General features: G+C 33.1%; 2 protein-coding genes across 6 annotated transcripts; one reads left to right on the top strand and one right to left on the bottom strand.

The window, feature by feature from the left end:
* The first annotated feature begins 130 nt into the window (after positions 1 to 130).
* LOC110381565 (beta-1,4-galactosyltransferase 7) lies at positions 131 to 5,567 on the top strand. The gene is made up of 3 exons (XM_064040135.1): positions 131 to 422; positions 510 to 1,062; positions 1,500 to 5,567. Exons 1-3 carry the CDS (start codon positions 305 to 307, stop codon positions 1,744 to 1,746), a joined length of 918 nt encoding a protein of 305 aa, XP_063896205.1. The 5' UTR covers positions 131 to 304; the 3' UTR covers positions 1,747 to 5,567.
* On the bottom strand, positions 2,956 to 21,902 carry LOC110381561 (nicotinamide/nicotinic acid mononucleotide adenylyltransferase 1). Of its 5 annotated transcripts, XM_064040131.1 has the most exons (8): positions 21,662 to 21,899; positions 21,328 to 21,439; positions 18,467 to 18,578; positions 16,827 to 17,039; positions 15,932 to 16,033; positions 14,926 to 15,086; positions 10,647 to 10,971; positions 2,956 to 7,321 (listed from the first exon to the last, which is right to left on the bottom strand). In XM_064040131.1, the coding sequence occupies exons 1-8, from the start codon at positions 21,735 to 21,737 to the stop codon at positions 7,301 to 7,303; spliced, it is 1,122 nt and encodes a 373-aa protein (XP_063896201.1). In that variant the 5' UTR covers positions 21,738 to 21,899; the 3' UTR covers positions 2,956 to 7,300. The 5 variants fall into 5 exon arrangements, with proteins under 5 accessions (XP_063896201.1, XP_063896203.1, XP_063896200.1 ...); XM_064040133.1 differs by lacking the exon at positions 10,647 to 10,971 and having other exon boundaries at positions 21,662 to 21,893; XM_064040130.1 differs by lacking the exon at positions 2,956 to 7,321 and having other exon boundaries at positions 8,568 to 10,971; positions 21,662 to 21,902.
* Between the last annotated feature and the right edge of the window lie 174 nt (positions 21,903 to 22,076).

Raw genomic sequence — 22,076 nt, 5'->3', positions numbered from 1 at the left:
ATTAATCCTTGTAATCTTGTACCTGGACAAAAGCGCTTTACATACAGAGCGTGTACTACTGAAAAAAAATATTTTTTTCAGCATATCATAATGTGACATGGGTATTTCCTTCGTGAACCCGAACGTCACCGTCACTTCTGTTTGACGTTTCAATCACTGTCAAAGTCATCTGCCATGTCAAATTGTCAATACATCGATAGCAAAACAGGATCAGAAATATCCGATTTATAAATTAAATTGTTATGTGCGCGGGAAGATAATGTGTGTAATTAATATATCTGTAGATATTTGACAGTAAGCATAAATGTATCGAAGAATTAATGTTATGGGTTACAGATTAAACGGCTCGAAATGTCTTGGCCTTTGTCTGATATTAACTTTTGTAATGGGCTGTTATTTAGCTGCTTTACCTATTCGATACGGTAAGTTTTATCATCAAATTATATTAACGCTTTAACGAACTTTAATTTTAAGTGACTTTGAGCTAAGAAATGTGTTGATTTTCACAGAAAAAGAGGCATTACCTAACCCAGTACGACAACGATTAACATCGCAAGAACTGCCGAAAAAACGACTGGCGGTGCTCGTGCCTTTCCGGGACCGCTTTGAGGAGCTACTGGAGTTCATTCCTCACATGTACACCTTCCTAAACCGCCAGAAAATACCGTTTCACATATTCATAGTGCAGCAGAAAGATAATAATAGATTTAACAGAGCTTCGTTAATAAATGTTGGGTTTATTTATACGAAGAAGGACTATGATTATATAGCTATGCATGATGTGGATTTACTGCCAATGAATGACAATTTGAAGTATGATTATCCTCGTTCGGGACCGATGCACATATCGTCCCCTCAGACGCACCCAAAATATCATTATGACACTTTTATCGGAGGCATACTGTTGGTGAAAAGAGAACATTATGAGTTGGTCAATGGTATGTCTAACAACTACTGGGGCTGGGGACTAGAGGACGATGAGTTTTATGTCAGATTGAAAGATGCTAACTTGACTGTGATGAGACCGAGCAATATTAGTACTGGTATTGATAATACTTTTAGGTGAGTTTCATCATTGATTTATTTATTTTTTGTTTATAGGTAACAACTTCTATTAACAAAATGAAAAATACATTTCTTAATTTATATTAAAACCACATGCTATTGTAAGATTGTTGTGATATTAACTTGAATGTATCATTGAAATAAATTATTTAAATTCCCATTGGGATAATCATATCTGCCATTGCATATGGTTGGAATTCTATACCATTTCTGTTTGAGGGAAGCATACTTAAACAAACCCCAATTCTTATGTAATGTGGTGTATGTAAAACATATTATATTTTAAACATATTCCCCTGATTTAGCTAGACAGACATTATATTCATCTTTAGTAACTACTACAACGCTAGTTATCTCTTATAATGGCACCAAATCCACACTTTTATATGTGATACAGATTACCTATATGTTACCACCTTACCACAAAATTCCAGACATATCCATGACAAGACATACCGCAAGCGTGACATGCGGAAATGCTACAACCAACGCGAGGTAACCCGTCGCCGCGACCGTCTCACAGGCGTCCACGACGTGCTATACAAACTTCTTAACACTCACACAGTAGCCGTTGACGGGTTAGACGTGACCGTTTTGAACGTGGAACTCATTTGTGATAAAGAAAGAACTCCTTGGTGTCAGTGTCCGGAAGCTGTGAAGGTTACGTCTAAAAAGAATTAATGTAGGTTTGTAATGGTTTTTTATACTTGTTCTGTTGTGTACCTGTAAATAATTCCAGTTTCCAGTTTGAGAAGACAAGATCCTTCTTGCCCTTAATGTGTATCATTTTAACATTTCATCATTATATTTGGGTACCTACCTAATCTACCTATATGTTCATTCAGTTTTAGGTGAATGTGAAAACAAATATTTGTTATATCAAGGTAACAAGACCATGGCCTATATTTTATCAGAGGGCAAAATGATATTAAGTCATATTTCATAAATTCCCATTAGCAAATGTCCATTAAATTAGCAAATAATCTCAATATTCTTTTGTGTTGTTTTATAACTTATTGTATTTATTTAAGAATAATTTATAATTCTTGACTATACCCATATTATTAATTGGTTTAAACAAATCTGTCTATAGAAGAAATAGAAAAATTAAAAAGTAATTCTTGGTTGTGTTAAAAAGTATTGGTCTACAAAAATTGCAATGTCTGTTTTATCAGAATATTATAATTATAATTTGTTTAAAATTTTACTGATTGTGTCACATTTTACTGTTATCTAAACAGACAGCTATTAATTTAAATATCGTATGTATATTAATTGTTATCATTATATTAGTTACTCAGAAATGTTGTTTGTGAAAAGAGGATAAATAATTAGGGTAGTACTACACTCTCAAATATTTGTTTTTATTACCAATTTCATTGTATTTTTTTTTAAACTTTCATTTCAAACATTTAGTCCTTGGAATTATCCACGATATATAATTTACAGACATTCCATTCAATGTCTATTTTCATTATATTGTATGAAGTCGTCTATATATCAAATGTATAAAAAATAAAAGTTATTTGATAAGTGTAACCTTTATACATATTTTTTTCTAGAATTTGTGTGTAACAATATTTATTATGTTTTAATATCATAATAATATTAAGACTGTACCTAATACTAACACTTTTATTATTTTAGACTAGTATTATGAACATTCATAGCCATTTTAGTTTAAGACTTAATTTTATTTGTTGTAAAAAGGTTGTTTCAATTGGTTGTATCGAAATTAATTTAAAATTATTTATAAATTACAAGCCCTGTCTATGCAATTAATTGTGCTATTTTTATATTAAAAAACTGCTGAAGAAATTGAGATGATACTTGGGATAGGCAAAGATAATCCAAAAAATATGTTAAAAATCTGGAAATAAAACAAATAAGTAAATAAATAAACCATTTTTATTTCGTAAAGCGTAATTGTTACAGATAAGGTTAGACTATCGGTTTCCAAACATTGTTTTGACTAATGTAAGTAAACTGTTAAGCGGCCACTTATCAATTGATTTTAACTGATTACAACATGTAACTAACCGACAAATTGTCTTTGTATATCTTACTGATATTTTTGGATATTTCCTTATTTTTTTATTTTTATGTCCTTATCAAAGTTACTTGAACATCAATCATTAATTACCATAGAAACGATAAGATAATGTTTTTACAATTTTATTTTTTATTATTATTGATTCAAATGAAAGAATAAGTTGCCGCTTAAAATTAAGTGCCCATTGACAGCTTAGCACGGTATTTTTAGGCGACCGACGAATAAAAATATAAATCAATAATAACGCAATAAGGTTAAAATCTCAACGGTTTAGCACAAAAACCTGGAATTCTTTGATATTTGGTATTTTTTATTTTATTACCAAACAATTTAGTATGATATTTTTACTTGTCGCTTAAAAATACCGTGCTGTGCTATCACAGGGGGGTAGGCTTAACTGTGCAATTTCTAAGGAACAATGTATTTGTACATAGTTATAATAATTATGGTTTTACATGGTTGTGCATTACACTGAAAATCTACAAAAATGTTTGATGGTATATCTACTCTAGGGTGGCGGATAAATTACACAAAAATAGTAAAAAAAAACTGTTTCTCATTGTTACTTTTAATTTAAAATTTTCGGATAAATGGTTATACAAGAACTATCTAACAAATGGTGTGTTACATTTAGAAAAGGGCTACATAATATACAAAAAGCCTATTCAGAATTGGGAAAAAAACCTGAATATTTATTTGTTTGCAAATGAATGAATCTTGTACTTTATAATGTATGGGTGACTATAAGATTATAGAACTTGAAATATTTGCATGACTAATTATAAGTCGAATATAGTGAAACCATATTTTTTTATTGTATCGACCATCATATTGTACCTATATTCTGGCAAATAAATAAATTTCATTTCATTTCATTTCATTTCATATATTGAGTATCTTGCGGTTTTTAAAATGATGAATAATGGCACGATATTTGACTTAATAAATTCTTCAATAAACCAGTGATTAAAGTGTAATAACTTCAGAAATAGTGTTTACAATGCGATTATTGTGTATAAAATATTTAATTATTCATATTGTGAATTAATGTTTATCAAATGATACAAAATATCGATGTAATATCTAAGTCACGAACCTTACAACTAAACGATAAAAGCAAGGAACATACAAATTAAGTATTCTGAGGTTGGCAGTCCCTAATGGAGAGATTCCACCAAAATGATTGCAGTTTCGCGAACATTTTAGAAATGTTCGCATGCAGTTTGTCACCTTTAATAGGCACAGCAAACTAGAATTTTATAACAACTTATGTTTATTTTTATTGTTTGTAATGCTGGTGGTGTGCCAATAAATAAATAAATTTGTTACTGTTTGCTAGAACGAGTAAACCAGAAGGTTCATTTGTTTGCACACTGGTAGAATCTCGCCTTAACTAGTTTGCTAAGCAAATAACATGTGAATGACATTCAGGTTAAATCCAAACTTGCGACATCTTCAGGAAAATAGATGCGCTATTTGAGAATAATTTTAAGTACATACTATATACATAAATTCGTCAAAGTATAAAAACATATTTTTTTTATCTTTTGAAATCCAGGTTATTCTATTGAAGCACTTTTAAACACATAAGATCTTAAGTACAATTTTATTTCATAATATCTGAATGTAATTCACATGTTATTTGACAATATCCAGGCTTAATACAAAAATAATAATAATTTACTAATCAGATCCTTAAAATAAGTACACATTCAATATGTATAACTATAAATCATAAAAAAGGAATGAATTATAATTTATAAACAACAATTAAAACCTATCCAATATATTTTGATAAGCCGATTCTATACAAAAAACCTACATACATATTTTATTTGTAACTTTTTTATAATAAAACTGTTGAAACTTCATTTTTGTTTCTTAAGCCAAAAACAAATTATTTTACACATATTGCACAAAAAAGAGCTACTCAGGCATTCTAAAATACACTCGTACAAAAATTGGACTACTTAAACAGTACATAAAGCATTATAATCAAGATAGGAGCTACTTCAAGCTAGCTATCTCTTTCACACTTGTTTTAGATTATATATGTGTGAAAGAGATAGCAAGATTAGTTGGTAACTTTGTTTAATTACTTGTGACTTAATGATGCAAAGACTCATTGATTATAAAATTTAAGGGTTGCTCACTAAGGCCTTAATACACCGACAACAGAAACGTACGCAACGTAAACGTCTTAAGACAACTGTTTACTATGAATGTGCCTGAGAGGGCACAAGGCAAGTAAAGCGGGCGTCCCCGAATGCTACTCAGTAGCAGTCGTTGTTACAATTCTACATCAGGCGGACACTTGAGAAAACTCTGACACTAAAACACTGTCAGGTGATTAAACCTGCAGCTCACTCGATAAGACCGATGTTTTAAGAAAAACGGACGTTTATGTTGTCGATGAAAATGGGCCAAAATATATTTACCATTTACCGCTGGTAAAAATATTTTAAACATCATTCCGACATTTATTCATGTTTTCTGACAAAACGATGTTCAAAATATACATACATAATTATGTATGTTGCAGTAATGCTACCTTTAGAATACAAAAACGATTAAGCAAGATCTGCTATCAAATATGTATCTAAATATATTTTGGTAATAATTATTTATTTCTTAACATTTAAAGTGATTATCGAAGTTTAAAAATGAACTTTATGTGAGTACAAATAACTTTACAATTTGAATAGCAGTGATGCATACTCGTTGCTATGGCGTGTTATCGGAACAAACAAAATTAAGGATTTTGTAATTATTTTCCCTTGCTTTAAGCATCCTATATTTTCACACAGTTTAGGTTTGTTCCCACAACACGCCGAGTCGTTGTATAAATATGGCAATAACAATACAAATTGTCCTAAGCAGACATAAGGCTAAGATATCTATACAGTTTGAGTCTTTATAATGTGCATCATTTACTTTAAAACGTAGGTATACCCAAAGCACACAAAAATGCCATAAAAAGTCCAAATTAATGTGTATTTTTTTTTATAATATACTGTCGATAAAATTAAGCACAGATTCCCTTTTTTGATGAGAAATCATCAAATGACCCCACCCGCTGTGAGTGCAGCATGAGAGAGTGTCAGACTCTTACTGGCTAAAACCCACCACGTTCCTTCTTAAGCCCGTTATGTACCAGGACCGCGGTAACCCGCGCGGACAATCCCGCAGCCCCGGCACAATTATAAAGACTCGAAACTGTAAATACTCGTAAGTATGAAAGCGCTAAACGGTCAGACACAGAAGCTAAGCTAGCGCTGAACCGCGGCGATGCTTGTTTGAAACTTACGTGGGCCCGGCAAGTATCAATGACTAACCTTAAATATTGTTTAGTTATACAGATATTACTTTGCACTGTACTTTTATATTATTTTAGCAAGATACTATCGAAAAGATCGAGTATAAAGAAAATGAGTCGGTCATAAGCAGCAATCTTAAAATAACACTTTAAAAACTTTAAAAATTATTCTATCCTTAGTACGAATAAGTAAACCACGAGTTCTGATTAGAAATCACAATGCAGAAGAGTACAAAGAAATCAATAGAATAAAAAAGACTATAAAATTATAGGGGATACATCTCATGCAGGTTTCCACAGAAGCTTCAAACAAGCCATAAAATGTGTCCACTAGTTGATATCAAAAACTTTGCCTTTGCTTCACATATTAGGAACCCAAAAAATACTTTAGTCTCGCATATGCATGCAACATTGAGCACGTACAAAATAAATACGTCACAACTTGTATATTCATCCAAAAATATTTTACTTTGCCACAACTTTTATCACATTCCATTTCTCTTCATGATATTTTTAATTTTTAAATACATACATAATTACAAAAACTTTAATAAACGCTTTTATTTTCAACTGACATCATTTTATTATCACACAAATTAATAACCACGTCAGTATTTTATCGATTTTTTTTATATAGTAACCCCAAATCAGAAACGTCAAACTAGTGGACACAGTAGGCACTACGTAGACGAAACTTATCGATAAAACTAATAATATAGGGGTGATGCGCGCTGCCCTGCTACTCTGACGCTACGTTCTCGCTACGAACTGGCTACGGTCCCGCTACGATCCCGCTACGGTCCCGCTACGATCCCGCTACGGCCCCGTTACGTAGTCGCCTCGTCGCATCGCGCGCAACACGTCAGCTACAGCGGGCAGCCGCCTCCCTACGCACACAACACCCAAGTTAGGACAAAAAAAAAGGGGGGGGACGCATTCAAATATCGAACCCGAAAATGAAAAAAGTTTCACTTCAATAAACCACAGATTAAAAAAATCAACTGGCAACATTAATAATACAAAAAGGTTGCCATTTTACACCAGTGTTGCCAATATTTTTTTCATTTCAAGGTCCACAAATCAAGACAAAGGTATTATAAAAAAAGAAAACAAGAAAATCATCTATGGACAAGGGGTTTTAACAATCACAAATCATAGAAGCGACAACATTAAAACATGCTTGATACAATTCTGTTTATAGGAAAACAAAACGCCATAAGGTTATGTACATATGTTATCTTTGACACAATACTTATTTAAAGGCTAGTAATAGTAAAATAAAAGTAGTTTCCATGCTGGAAAAGCAAGAAGATAAATAATTTCAAAGGCACAGCCTATTCACACTAAATAAAAATTAGTCGCTGATTATAATCAGCTCATTTTGAGCTCTGGTATTGGCTTAATAAGACCAGAAAAATCTGGAAAATTATACGCGTTAACTCAAAAACAACTGATTTATCAGCTTTCAGGTTTTTTGCGAAAAATCCCTAAAATAAATTCTAATAATACATAGTAATCTATTAATCTCAATTTTCAAATTCCTGACTATTTAATTTAACAGCTACTTTAACTTTCTATTTAAACATCTATTACTTTTAATACTGACATTTAATAAACTTTTAGTTAAAATACATTTAAGTACACAATACAATACTTTATCAATTATACTAGAATTTGAAACAACTTCATGCAATTCAACAAGAACAGTAATAAATTGGCACTATGCAGAAATAACTATAATCTCAAACTAATACTATTTTCAGAGAGTAAAATGTTTACAGATTAATTATAAAAAAATCATGGAGTAGTAAGTTCAGCTTTCAGTCTAACCGGATGCAGCTGAGTACCAGTGTTTTACAAGGAGCGACTGCCTATCTGACCTCCTCAACCCAGTTACCCGGGCAACCCGATACTCCAAGACTGGTTGTCTGACTTTCTGACTTGATCTGTTGTATTAAATATTTATCTCAGTTTCCCTCTTAAATGAAATAATTTCTTACCACTGCATGACTCGAAAAGAGATATTGTAAAATATTGTCCGTAAGAGGTAAGTTCATGTTAATAAAAAATATTCAAATAGAGAATAAGGCATGTAGAGAAAAAACCGTTCAATGAATTCTCTAAATATATCCATGGTAAATAACAATAAAAATATCTATACCATGTAGCTAGATTAACGAGAAAATATACACAATACATAATATTTTTTCGTAACTTTTACTTAATTTTATTTATGCAGCAAATTGTGCTATGATTATGACGAAACATGTAGTTCAATTTATAAGGATGCATCTACACGGTGCAAGTAGCTTGGCAATGTTGAGGCACATGCGCAGGTTACATGCAGTCCAGCGACTCGCGCATGTACCGAAGCTACCACCCGCGTGCTCTTGTCACTTGCGCATGTTAACTTGCTCCAGCTACATGCATCGTGTAGACACACCCTAAGTTACATCGTCAACATACAAACATTAAGACGAACAACACGAGTTATTATAGCTAGCCATATTAACTATGAATTTATGTAGATTTTTTTCTTAATATTATTTTTTTATCTTAGTAAAACATTAAAGCAGTAAAAGGTTTTAATTGCACATGTTTTTGGCAGCTTTGTAGCCAGGTTTTGTTTGAGGAACCATTTTTACTTAAAACGAGATTTTCGAAACTTTTGACACCTTTTTGAATTTAGATTAAGTTTGGGCTTTATTTAATACTGGTTAGGGTATATATTCGTTTGCCACTCCATTTTTATACTTTTGACACTTTTTTATATAAAATTCCTTTAAAGTAATTCCTTTGTTAATAAATTCTATACATGATTGGGATTACCCAATTATATTATTATACAGTTATTAACATATATAATAATGTAATGTAAAGAATACATATAACATGCAAATTGTAGAAGATACTTATATTAAACTCTCTCTTTAAAAGTATACCTTTTTTATAATAAATGTATGGTATGATTTATCTAAATAAATAAATAAAGACTAATGTGCTTCATTTACACAAATTTTCCGCTACTTCAAATGATACTCTTCAATTTCGATTGGAACAGCCCAACGGTCGTTCTCAATATATTACCTATCTATGGATTTGCTTACTAGAGATGGAATTTTATTAAAACAAAAGATAGATAGAATATTGGGAACGGCGGTAAATTGCGTTGAAAATATTAAGTGAAGATTGATGAATGCTGACTTAGTTGATTCAGTGTCCGTGAGAGCGGCATTCACTTATATTATAACATCAAAACATCTTACAATAAAGTAGAACTATTACAAAAAAGATTGCAATAAATTCATATTAAAATTATTTACATCCTAGGTATACTATATTTAGCTAATGTTTAATTTCGTTTCATTTTAAATAAAAACAAAGTTGTAAATTTTAGGAAAAATGGAAGATATGGGCCATGGCGCTAATAGAGTTAATAAATATTTATTTATCCTTATATAACAAATGTATATTATGTAATTCAGGATTTTAGTCTAACCTTAATTAATTTGAGAGTGTATCTATGGAATGAATAATTCATAATACTTTTTTTTCGTCTTTTGTGAAACTGGTTTTAAATCGCAAATTCCTAGATTGGAAGACATTTTGCAAAAAAAGAAGTATAGGACAAAATTTTGTTTTAAATAGGTAAGACTCCAAATTTCGTGTAAAATTGACCTTATCAGGTATCAAATTTAAAATCCATTACTCCTGAATTATCATCAGTTCGAAATAATTCATTCTATTTATATTCAATTAGAATTAAGTATGTGTCCATTCAGAAAAGGATCAAAATTATATTCATAGTGATTAAATCTTTAGAAGATAAAAGTATATTTCCACAAGAATCCCAAGTAGAATGGTACAAAATAAATTTTAAACTATAGCTTCAGTATCACTAATAACATGTATCCCATGTTTAGTCAAAATAAGTCTGACAATATCATTACAACTGCGCGTTTTATAATTCCTCCCCGCTGTCTCCTTAATCTTGATACTTTTCACTTTATCACATAACTTACTGACTTCCGACTTACTTTTCTTCATATCTTCAGGCTTCAACTTCCTTATAGTCGACGAACACCGCTTTTTAGCGGCTTCGACTTCCACTTTTTCAACGTTACCTTCACTTACCCTTCGCTTATATAAATCGAAGTCGGAATCCTTACTCAGGTAGCTATCTAAAGAGCAGTAAGTTGTATCAAAAGTTACCTTGTCAATCTTATGTTCGTTCGCATCGCTGACGATTTTAACTGCTTTCCCGGGCACGTAAGTCGATGGGACTTTGTCGATATACGCCATTTTAGGTTTGAGAGGCTCACACAGTGGACTGACGGAGTCCGTATGAGAGTTAGGCATGAGAAAGTTGGATTTTCTCGGTCGTTTGACAGTGATCGTTTCATCGATAATAGAGGGCTTGTCTCTGATGGAAATGAGGATGTTTTTGAAGGAGGTTTCTTCTGGTGACGTCATGATCACGTCTTGTGGTGATCGCTTGTCGTAGCTAGCGATTAAATCGTTTAGTATGTTATACTCACTGTTTCCAAGCAGCGTGAAAGAGTAGTTTGGTTAGTAAAAGTTTATAAAATAAGAAAAAAAACATTTTTATTTTGAGTGCAATTAGGTCGATAATTGGTTGACATGATTTTTTAAGCAATTGTGTGTTTTGTGTACCCCGTTATTTGTTATATTTTTAGTAGCTTTTATTTAAATATATTTTCAAACTAAAAATAAAGAAAATTAGTAGTATAAAACGTTCATTTATTTACATAAAAATGTTTATATAAATATAAAAACTATATTCCAATAAAAACCTATTTTTTGGCATCTTAATCACGTCTTGAATTGCTAACCAATCAGGTTCTAGAGTACGTAATAATTAATTAATATTATAAATAAAATAATTTACACTTACAATAATAACAAAAAAAAATGAAACCAATAAATATAAAACCATGCGTTAAATAATCATTTAAAATACCTGCGTCAACTTAAAATAAAAATGAGGACAAAAGTAATATACATTAACAGGAACAAATTACATAATATTATATCAATGACAATCGGTCAATAAATAAAAAATAAATAAAGAACGAAATAAACTTAAAATTAATTAAACCTTACAACATAACAAATGCTATAAAATTGAGCTTTATAACGATGAGATACTTTTCATAATCCAACTATTTATTTACACCGACCACTGTAAATAAATTATTTATATTTATTGTTTTTTCTGAATTTCTCAATAAAAATATTTCTATGTTTTAGTATAAAATATGTTTTATGCCCTTATGAAATATTGCGTGTAAGGCACAAAAGATTTAGATAAAACGTAATAAATTATCATGAGTATACATTGATAAATATACCAACTATACAGTTAGCCATTTTACTATACAATCGCTCAAACCTATATACTTACCAACAGCAATGCTTAAAATCGCGCTTGTTATATTAAAAAATGAATCCTCGAAATAGGCGGAAAACAACACTTTTACACGTAAAAGGACAATGCTATTCTTTGTATGGAAGTTGGGCTCAAGTGTTGCCCACAGTAACTGCATAGTGTATTATGTTCCATAGGCTTATATTAGGTCCCAGACCAAAGCATTTCGAAATCTATCCCGGGAGTCCTGAGAAAAACTGGTTTGACTCTTATTCAATATTACATAAAAATAAGCGTACGAATTCTAACTATTCCTCTTTTATTACCTTAATTGAAATGAATTATATTCATTGACAAATACGAGGTATTGTACACGACAACTTTTTTTTACCGACTTCCAAAAATGGAGGAGGTTCTTAATTCATTTGTATTCTTTTTACGTTTGTACGTGCATAACTCCGTCGTTTACCAACCGATTTCAACTATTATTTGATTGTTTGAAAGGGCTTACTTCCTCAATGGTTCCTTTGTCATCCGGCCCAGGGTCTGGTGATGGAATCTCTAAAAAAATCGGGAGCGACTCTCGAAAATTGTAGCCACATATCGAGTAAAACCTTGTCATTCGGGTATATGTCTCAGACACCACAAAACTGCAAAGGTTAAGATCTGACCTGACAATGGAGAGAGACGAGGGAACTCCTCAACGGTATTTACTAACTACCTCAGGTTCGAGCTTATTTTATTCGTCTTGATAAAATTTTTCTAGAAGATAGCTCATAGAGCAGGCGCCTTGTAGATTTAAACCGTAAATTCAAAAATATTGCGGTAATTGCCTTTTTTTCAGAAAATCATTGTCAGTTCTTATTAGAATCCAACGCTTTTAGAATTTATTTGAAAATAACAGTAAAAAAAATAACCCATTCCAACATTTTCCAGTACTGGATCCTGACAGCGAGATCCTGAGCATTTGGCAGAAAAGTCTTATCAGATTAATTTCTCGGGACATTTGAAATCGGTCCCCTTGGGACAATTTCAAAAATATTTTGATTTATTGTTAAGAGTGAATTTGAGAACCTATTCCAACCACTCCCACTACTGGGCAAATGGCATAGGCTTTGTAAAGCGACTGTTCATGTGGAATATTAGAACCGGTTTTTCACCCGGACCCCAGGGACCGATTTCAAAAATATTTTAATTTCATATTAAAAGTGAAGTAAAGAACCTACTTTAACCACTCCCACTACTGGGCAAATGCCAAAGACTTTGTTAAGTGACTAGCTAAGGAGAACATTTGAACCGGTTTTTCTCGGGACCCCTGGAACCGATTTTAAAAATATTTTAATTTCATGTTAAGAGTGAAGTAAGGAACCTATTTCAATCACTCCCACTACTGGGCAAATGGCACAGGCTTTGTAAAGCGACAGTTCATGTGGAATATTAGAACCGGTTTTTCTCCGGACCCCAGGGACCGATTTCAAAAATATTCGGATTTCATGTTAAGAGTGAAGTAAAGAACCTATTTTGACCACTCCCACTACTGGGCAAATGCCAAAGACTTTGTTAAGTGACTATCTAAGGAGAACATTTGAACCGGTTTTTCTCGGGACCCCTGGGACCGATTTCAAAAATATTTTAATTTCGTGTTAAGAGTGAAGGAAAGAACCTATTCCAACCACTCCCACTACTGGGCAAATGGCATAGGCTTTGTAAACAGACTGTTCATGTGGAACATTTAAGCCGATTTTCCTCGGGACCCCTGGGACCGATTTCAAAAATATTTTAATTTCATGTTAAGAGTGAAGTAAAGAACCCATTTCAATCACTCCTACTACTGGGCAAATGGCTCAGGCCTTGTAAAGTGACTCTTCATGAAGAATATTTGAACCGGTTTTCCTCGGGACCCCAGGGAGCGATTTGAAAAATATTTGCATTACGTGTTCAGAGTGCACTAAGGAACACCCTGGAACTACTCCCATTGCTGGGCAAACTATGAGCCCAGACCCTGGCATTGTCCTTTTCATTATTAGCATTTTTTCAAAGAAAGATGATGTCGGTATTTCCTATCTGGCCTTGAGAACAACAAACTCAAGGGTCACAGTGTCTTTTAATGTTTAAACACTTGTACATGACGACATTAGTCCATGATTAAGTAATGTAGGATCGTAATTCATAATTACTATAGTAAGTTCAACTCAGTCGTGCGCGCGGCCTTATGTGTGGGTAACCCTTGTACATATACACTGACTTTGTGTGCGAGACAAGAGGTACAGTCGGGTACTATACAGTTATTTAGGGGTTGTATACGGGTGTTTAAAGAAAAACAGTTATTACGTAATTTAATGTTTATTTATTTATAATGATTATGAATCGCTACTTGAAAAATCAAATGATGAATTTTCGGATTCGCTACTCTCCAAGGTGAATTATAAATTCTGACTCCATGTCAAAATGTCTATAGTATTCTTCTTTTTTCTTCGACACGTATTAACCCACATCCCTTTATCAATTTGACTTAAACGTTCATTTATGAGTTTCATTATTTCCGTCTTATTTTGGTCGACATTATGCGAAGCAATTTTTGTTTACATTATTATACTAGATTATACCTCTTTTTACATTCTTAGTCCACACTTTTATTTATTGTCCGCGTACCCTAGCTAGAAAATATGTAAGGAGTATTTAATTTATCTTAGATATTTCACCTTATTTATTTCTTAGATACTGTCAATGTCAATTTGGAAAGACGTATGAGAAAATAATGAAAAACTATATTTAACAATAAAAAGCTTTGAATGTTATTTGTTCTTAGTAATTTCTCCGTCAATAACTAGTATTTTCGTAAACGACTGTACCCATAACAAAAAGCGATAAGAACACGTCGTGCTCGGACGACGTCACTGTCACACGAACGAAAGTTGTATATTTACAAGCCGACGCACACATAGGGCCGCGCGCAAATCTGAGTTGAACTATCTATAATAAAATGGTTTTTTGGAAGGTCTTTGTGAGACACTGAGTTTGAGTGATTGTATAGTAAAACGGCCACATAATTGTATAGTTCCCCAACTATTTTCCCATATAACAAAAACACAAAATACTCACGTATTAGCCTGTGTAGCCCCATACAGCCGGTGTTGTCTAACATAAGCGAGCACGGCGTCGTCAGTGAGGTACTTGGCGCTCTCCCCGCGCCGCACGAGGCGACGGATCTGCGTCGAGCTCACCTCGTTCGCTATGTAGTTCGTCACGAGGATTACGTTTTTCTGGAAACGAGAAAAAGGTTGATATTAATAGGTAAATTGATTTTAAAAGAACACATATAAAGTCCAAAAGGACAAAGCTGCAATGAGCCAGTATGGTGATTAACGCCCAATCCTTCTCCGTGTGAGAGGAGAAATGTGTTTTGCAGTTGAGTTGAGCAATAAAAAGGCTGATGATGATAATTTAAATACATTTTGTTCAGTGATCATTCTTCTAATTGACAAAATAATACCTATCTGCTGGAGATTTCATTAGAAATAGTATAGACAGTAACACAAATTAATACAAAAATAAATAATATGATATTTCTTCTTTTGTCATGTATTTAATGTGTAAATGAAGTCTTACTGTTACTGTTACAGCCTTTTTTTTTATCGTCCCACTGCTGGGCACAGGCCTCCTCTCACATGGAGAAGGATTGAGCATTAATCACCACGCTTGCTCAATGCGGGTTGGTGATTTCAGACTTTATAAGTCCAGGTTTCCTCAAGATGTTTTCCTTCACCTTTTTATCAGCCATTGGTGTCTAAGTATACTTAGAAAGTACATATAAACTTAGAAAAGTTGCATTGGTACTTGCCTGACCCTGGAATCTAACCCACACCCTCATACTCGAAAGGTTGGTTCTTTACCCACTAGGCCACCATGACGTTGAAGTCTTAAGACAAATGAAGTCATAAATAAAATTATTTACTTTTCTGCAAGCAAGAACATAACCCACAACAATAAACCAATATTTATATTCAATTAAAACATGTAACTAGAAAATGTAAGCTTTTAATTAATTTTGCTCAGCAATAACATAAAATTAACTTATTACATAAACCATATAATTGTTGCTACATACCCTATATTTGTAGAGCATATCGGACTCGTATATGAACCGGCCGGGATCACAGCCCGCCCGCGTCACCACCACCAACCCGTGACGGCCCACTATCGTCTCCAACTGAAAACATCATTATATGTAGAGTACAAAATAAAATCACGACATAACTTCTTGTCACAAATAAACCATTTGATTTGATTTGAGTTATTTGTTATGTACTGTCTCTTTGTTCTCCCCCTATTTACTTCCTTAATATACTCCCTTATGTATACCACTTTATGAACTCCCTTACGAACTCCCCCATGTAGGTAATCCTCTATGTACCCTCGTTTTATACTCCTCCTATATACTGCATCAAGAAAAAAACAAAAAGCCAAATATATACCCTGGTAAATCATCAACAACACTTTGTTCAGCATTGATTTTTTTACTTTTTAAACTACTTTTGAAGCTAACTGTAGCTGAACAATGAATGTCCTCTATGTAAATTTTCACATAACCTTAATTCAGGGCTATTAACCAATCAGCCCCATACCATACCAATACTACAGAGCTACTAGACTACTCACGTCCTCATCAGACCACAGCCCAGGAGTAGCGAAAGACTCCAACAGGTCAGCTCCACACAGCAGTTTGACAGTCACTCCGTCCTGCACGTTGCCGTACAGTTTCTCCATAAGGTTGTCCGGTTCATCCAAACTCTACAGCTCTATTAGTATATAGATATAGGTTTCTACTCACATCCTCATCAGACCACAGCCCAGGAGTAGCGAAAGACTCCAACAGGTCAGCTCCACACAGCAGTTTGACAGTCACTCCGTCCTGCACGTTGCCGTACAGTTTCTCCATAAGGTTGTCCGGTTCATCCAAACTCTTCAGCTCTATTAGTATATAGATATAGATTTCTACTCACGTCCTCATCAGACCACAGGCCAGGAGTAGCGAAAGACTCCAACAGGTCAGCTCCACATAGCAGTTTGACAGTCACTCCGTCCTGCACGTTGCCATTCAGTTTCTCCATAAGGTTGTCCGGTTCATCCAAACTGTTGAGGTTTATGATATCGTCTGGCAACCAAGATGGCGGGTCCGGATCGTTTACACCGGTTAAGTAGTTGTTTATTGTGTCCTGGGAAAAAAATTAAATTGTTTTTTCAGTTATAAAAAGACCTTGTCTTTAAAAAAATACATGTTTTTGAAAAAGAGTTTGTTTTCTTTAAAAATATATCTGTTACCTACTGAACTGGGAACTCGTCTTGACTTAGCAAGATGGATTACATGCAAGCGTTTCTTATTAATCACTAGTATGTACTAGTGAAAACCGTTAATTGGTTTTTGAGTTTATCACAAACAGATTTCTTTCTATTGTCGGTTCGTGGCGGAACTTTGCAGTGGAATAATAATAATATTATCGTGAATAAACAAAAAAAAATCTAGCTATGATTACTTTATTTATTAATCATATGGTCCCAAAATCAATAAAGCAATTAAAAAGTCATTGTTTTGCAATAATTATCATTTTACCAGTCATTCACCTTTACAACAATAATATCAACAAAACCTTTAGACCATATTTTAGTAATGAGGTCATCAAAATGATGTGACAAAATACCTCTGAAGAAAAAACCCAATTACTAGTAGACAGACTTGATGTTATATTTTGAACTTTAATGCTACTATAATAAGGTTCAAAATTGGAGATTGTAAACTAGGAAGTAAGTATTATTATTGATAACAAATATAGGTAATCTTATCAACGTAATACTGCAATTATGATTGCAACAACCTGATTATTAGTTGTTTTTTTTATCAATAACTATCTGAATTTGGTTTTCCCGCGTTTTCACTCGCGTCTCGGGAGAACTTATTCCCGTACACTCATAAAATATAGCTTATGTAACGAGTGAACTAGGGAACGTACCTTCCACAACAGTGAAAGATTTTTTCAATTCGGTTCAGTAGTTTAGGAGCCTTCTTTGGGATACAAACGAACAAACCAACGTTTATTCCATTACCTAAGTATATAGTTATAGTACGTTTCTACATGTTGTTATTCTTTAGTAATATGCACAGATTAATCACACCCTAATTTAGTTTATTGTTTAATTTCTTTGATAAATGTTATACGTGGATTACAGCATGCAACAATGATGATGTAAATTCTTTGGACATCAGCCAATAAATCGATAACATACAAATACATATTTTTTGTTAAATTACAAAAGAAATTAAGAATTCTAGTATTTTGGAGAAACATCTTCACCTGCCTAGGCGATTCCCAAAACGGCTAAAGAGCTAAAAGAGCTAGGAAATAGGTCTACCACAGGTCTCTCAATCATCCCACAACCCCAGCAGGCTTCAAGAACTCTCCAATAGAATCACACCTTTAATTATTTGTTGTTTTTCCATAATTACTGAAGATTATTATTAATTCATATTGAAAACTAGTGACATACTGCCAAAACATGCATAGGTACTGAGATAAGATTTAGTTTATGAATGAAACTAGCACCAAGTTCCTAAAAAGTAAAAAGGTACAGAGCAAGAAGTAAGTACCTGATGATGCTGCAACGTGACCCTGGTCCTCGTCCAGCCAGACTGCTGCGTCTCCCACTCCGATATCTTGATCCATGATGATGAGCGCAGCGCTAACTTCAACATTGCTATCCTGGAAATCATAGTTTAAGTGTCTTTTAAACTCTTTTAGGCATAAACAAGAAGTTGTAGGTTTAAACTTGAAATAACATTTAAACCTATGTAAATGTATGGTTAACTTATTTATTTCAAGTAATCTTAATCCGTGTTTATTAATATTGTTGTGTACTTTTCATTTCATCAATTGTTCAGCCAGTTAACATGCAAATATGAAACTATTGAAAGACATTCTGCAATACCATTAATCTGAGTAAAATCGATCATAATGAATGTACATAAAGTCATTTTCAATTAAATTGAAAATTGAATCTCTTTCTTCTGTCATACTATCTGTTTCGCTATTTAGGGCTGCATTTCAATTAACAATTTCTCACACTCTGATAAGAAACCTTAAGCCTTCTTTGATAACAGCTTATCTAACACTGAAATAATCTTTCAAATTAGAACAGCAATTTTTGAAAATACATAGTCAGTTCTACTAAATAAACAAACACTTGTGTGTGTACTAGTATAATTTGTCCAATTCACCATTTACATTTCATAGTCCCTTTATCAAACATAGCTAACAAATTACTATAACTTAGTTTAATATTAACTTTATTGTAATATTATCAGTACCTTGAACTGTCAGCTGAGATTATTATTAATTAACAAAGTCACACTATCTTGTTTGGCAAAGACAAACGCTATGATGTAACAACTAGCTAGAAAATCAATAACTTGATGGTGAATGCAACCTGCATTGTATCATGTTGTGAAACATATCAAACCTCTTTTTAGCTGACTACTGAAAAAAGGTTGTCTATTCTTATGCAGCATTTTTTTATTAGGAGCATTTCTTATAGAAAATGAAAGGAGAGGAATGATCGGTCTATACCTATGTATGTGTTCTTACACTTTTCATTTAATAATGAGTTACCTATATTTTTTTCAAATGTGCTATAAATGTCTTGAATCTCTCAAATATAGGGATATTGAGTTATTAAAGTTCTTCAAAATCAAAGACAATTAATTTATTTCATTAAGGCCTTTGCAAGCACTTATGAACATCAAAAATAATATATAAATAGGTTTGATTCTAGTTGCCCATTCCAAAAGTAGTTTCCTATGCAGAAGAACGGGCTAGAAACTCCATTTTTTAACCCCCGACGCAAAAACGACGGGGTGTTATAAGTTTGACGTGTCTGTGTGTGTGTGTGTGTGTGTGTGTGTGTGTGTGTGTGTGTGTGTGTGTGTGTGTGTGTGTGTGTATGTGGCATCGTAGCTCCCAAACGGATGATCCGATTGTAATCCGGTTTTTTTTGTTTAAAAGGTATGTCAGTCGGGAGTGTTCTTAGTTATGTTTGGTGGAAATCGGTTCAGGTCTTCAAGGTCATCAGCTCGTTTGCTAGATGTGATAGGAATGTTACACGCTCAGTTTACTTGCACGTATATGTGGGATCTGAAATTTGAAACACTAATGTCTTTTGGAACCACTGAGCTGGTCTGCTGTTAGGGCACGAAGGTAGGAGACGTAACCCTGAACTGCCTTTTAATAAACCCATCGAGTTTGGGCTCGTTGAATTTGTCTTGACGAGTTCTCTTCATGTTTCTGACTGGCGAGAACCTGATGCTGGAAATGGGATGTGGCGGATGAAACACTGGAATGCCGGAATTAAACGGATAAACCGATTTATATTTTTGCTGAAAATCTAGAATGTCCAAAGGTGAATCTTTATTGTTTCTCAATCTGTGCAATTCTCCCAGAGCCAGTTTGTCATGAGGATTGTTAAACAGCTTCCTTTGGCCGAGATCGCAAATAGCGACCCCATCTTAAGATAAAATAAATTAAATGAAAGAAGGAAAAATTAAGGAGCTCCTTTAAAAATCATGAAATAAAATTAAATTATAAATTTAAAAAACCCCCGACCAAAAAAAGTACGCAATAATTATGACAAAAGGTTAAAAACGCTAAACCCTATAAAAAGCAAAAAATAACTTTTAACACTACGTAAACTAAATTTTGACGTGTCGGGGGACCGCTTTTTACCTTCATAAATACTTACATAAATCAAATGATACCTACCTAATTACAACATTCGTTTAAAAAAAAACACGTACCTATCTAAAGTAATGAATTAGAGCGGTCCCCCGACACGACAAAATTTAGTTTACGTAGTGTTAAAAGTTATTTTTTGCTTTTTATAGGGTTTAGCGTTTTTAACCTTTTGTCATAATTATTGCGTACTTTTTTTGGGTCGGGGGTTTTTTATTGACATAATACATAGCAGTAACTACATACTGTAACTTTGTATCTGGAAGTCAGCGAAATTAGGTACTAAAATTCATTTTATTGAAGGTAAATAAGTATGCTATTATTCAATAAGGATACTAAAGTGGTTACAAGGTAAATTCTCAATTAGATCATTGGGATTCTAATAAGACAAATAAGTACAAGGAAAGGGATACCAATTAGAATAAAATATTACAATTTCTGCTACAATTATAGCCTGGATAGTTATATTAATGTTGTGTACTACAGTATAGCAATGGTATTCATAAGCTACTTTGTTTTATATCATTTGAAACTGCCAAAACAACAAAGATTTCCTTTACAGTACAGGCTGAATTTCAACCTTATTTTATTTGATTGCTTAAAGATAGTTGTACATATCATTAGTTATTAGTACATGAAGATAATGCTAGGGGATCACCTTATATCCAGTTATGGTAATTTCTAGGCACTATTCAGCTGGTAATAAGTATAGTGAAAGAATATTTACCTGTGATGAGCAGGAACCAAGTCCTTCTTCCCATAAGCATCGTGTACAGGACATACCAGGCCTCCGACCACACTTCCTAGGTTCAGATTGTGTATGTAATCCCTGGCAAGTTCTAGAAAATTAACATTTACCAAATTATTTTCAGTTATAAAACCTTGAGCAATATTTGACTTAGTTTTAGAGTTTCCTATTAATTTATCATTATAGAGCACATGGTAAGAACCAGTTACGTGTATTTAGAACATCCAAGGTCAATAGTTCAAGTTCACTGCAATACAATTAATGAAAAATGCATAATAATTGCGCATTTCCACTTCGATTTTCAATTACTTACCGAACATGCGAAGGTGCATGTACGTCGGCGGGCTAAAGCTCCCACAAGCCATAATAACAATCTTTCCGTAAGACATTTTGCGGCCTTCTACACTTAGCGCACTGTTATAAATACTTTTATTTTGTAATTTTTATCACATCACAACAAATTCGCTCGTCTATTCCTTCTTCATTGATTCAACTTCAGAATGCTACTTAATTAGAAAACCTTGTACTTTTACTGTTAGCAATGAAATCGTAAGACATTTTTCATGGTCGGGTAACGTCATTTAGAAAACTGCCAATTTACGCAGAGTGAATTGTCAATTTTTTTACGATGGCGTATTTACTCTTAGCTATGTCAATGCATTTTTGTATTTTAAATAACTTTTATATTTTATTTCTCATGTAAAACTACTTAAATTTTCATTACATTA

The sequence above is a fragment of the Helicoverpa armigera genome, chromosome 21 (genome assembly GCF_030705265.1).
Source record: "Helicoverpa armigera isolate CAAS_96S chromosome 21, ASM3070526v1, whole genome shotgun sequence".
NCBI classification, from domain to species: Eukaryota; Metazoa; Arthropoda; class Insecta; order Lepidoptera; family Noctuidae; genus Helicoverpa; species Helicoverpa armigera.
This window is presented reverse-complemented; position numbering and strand designations above follow the sequence as displayed.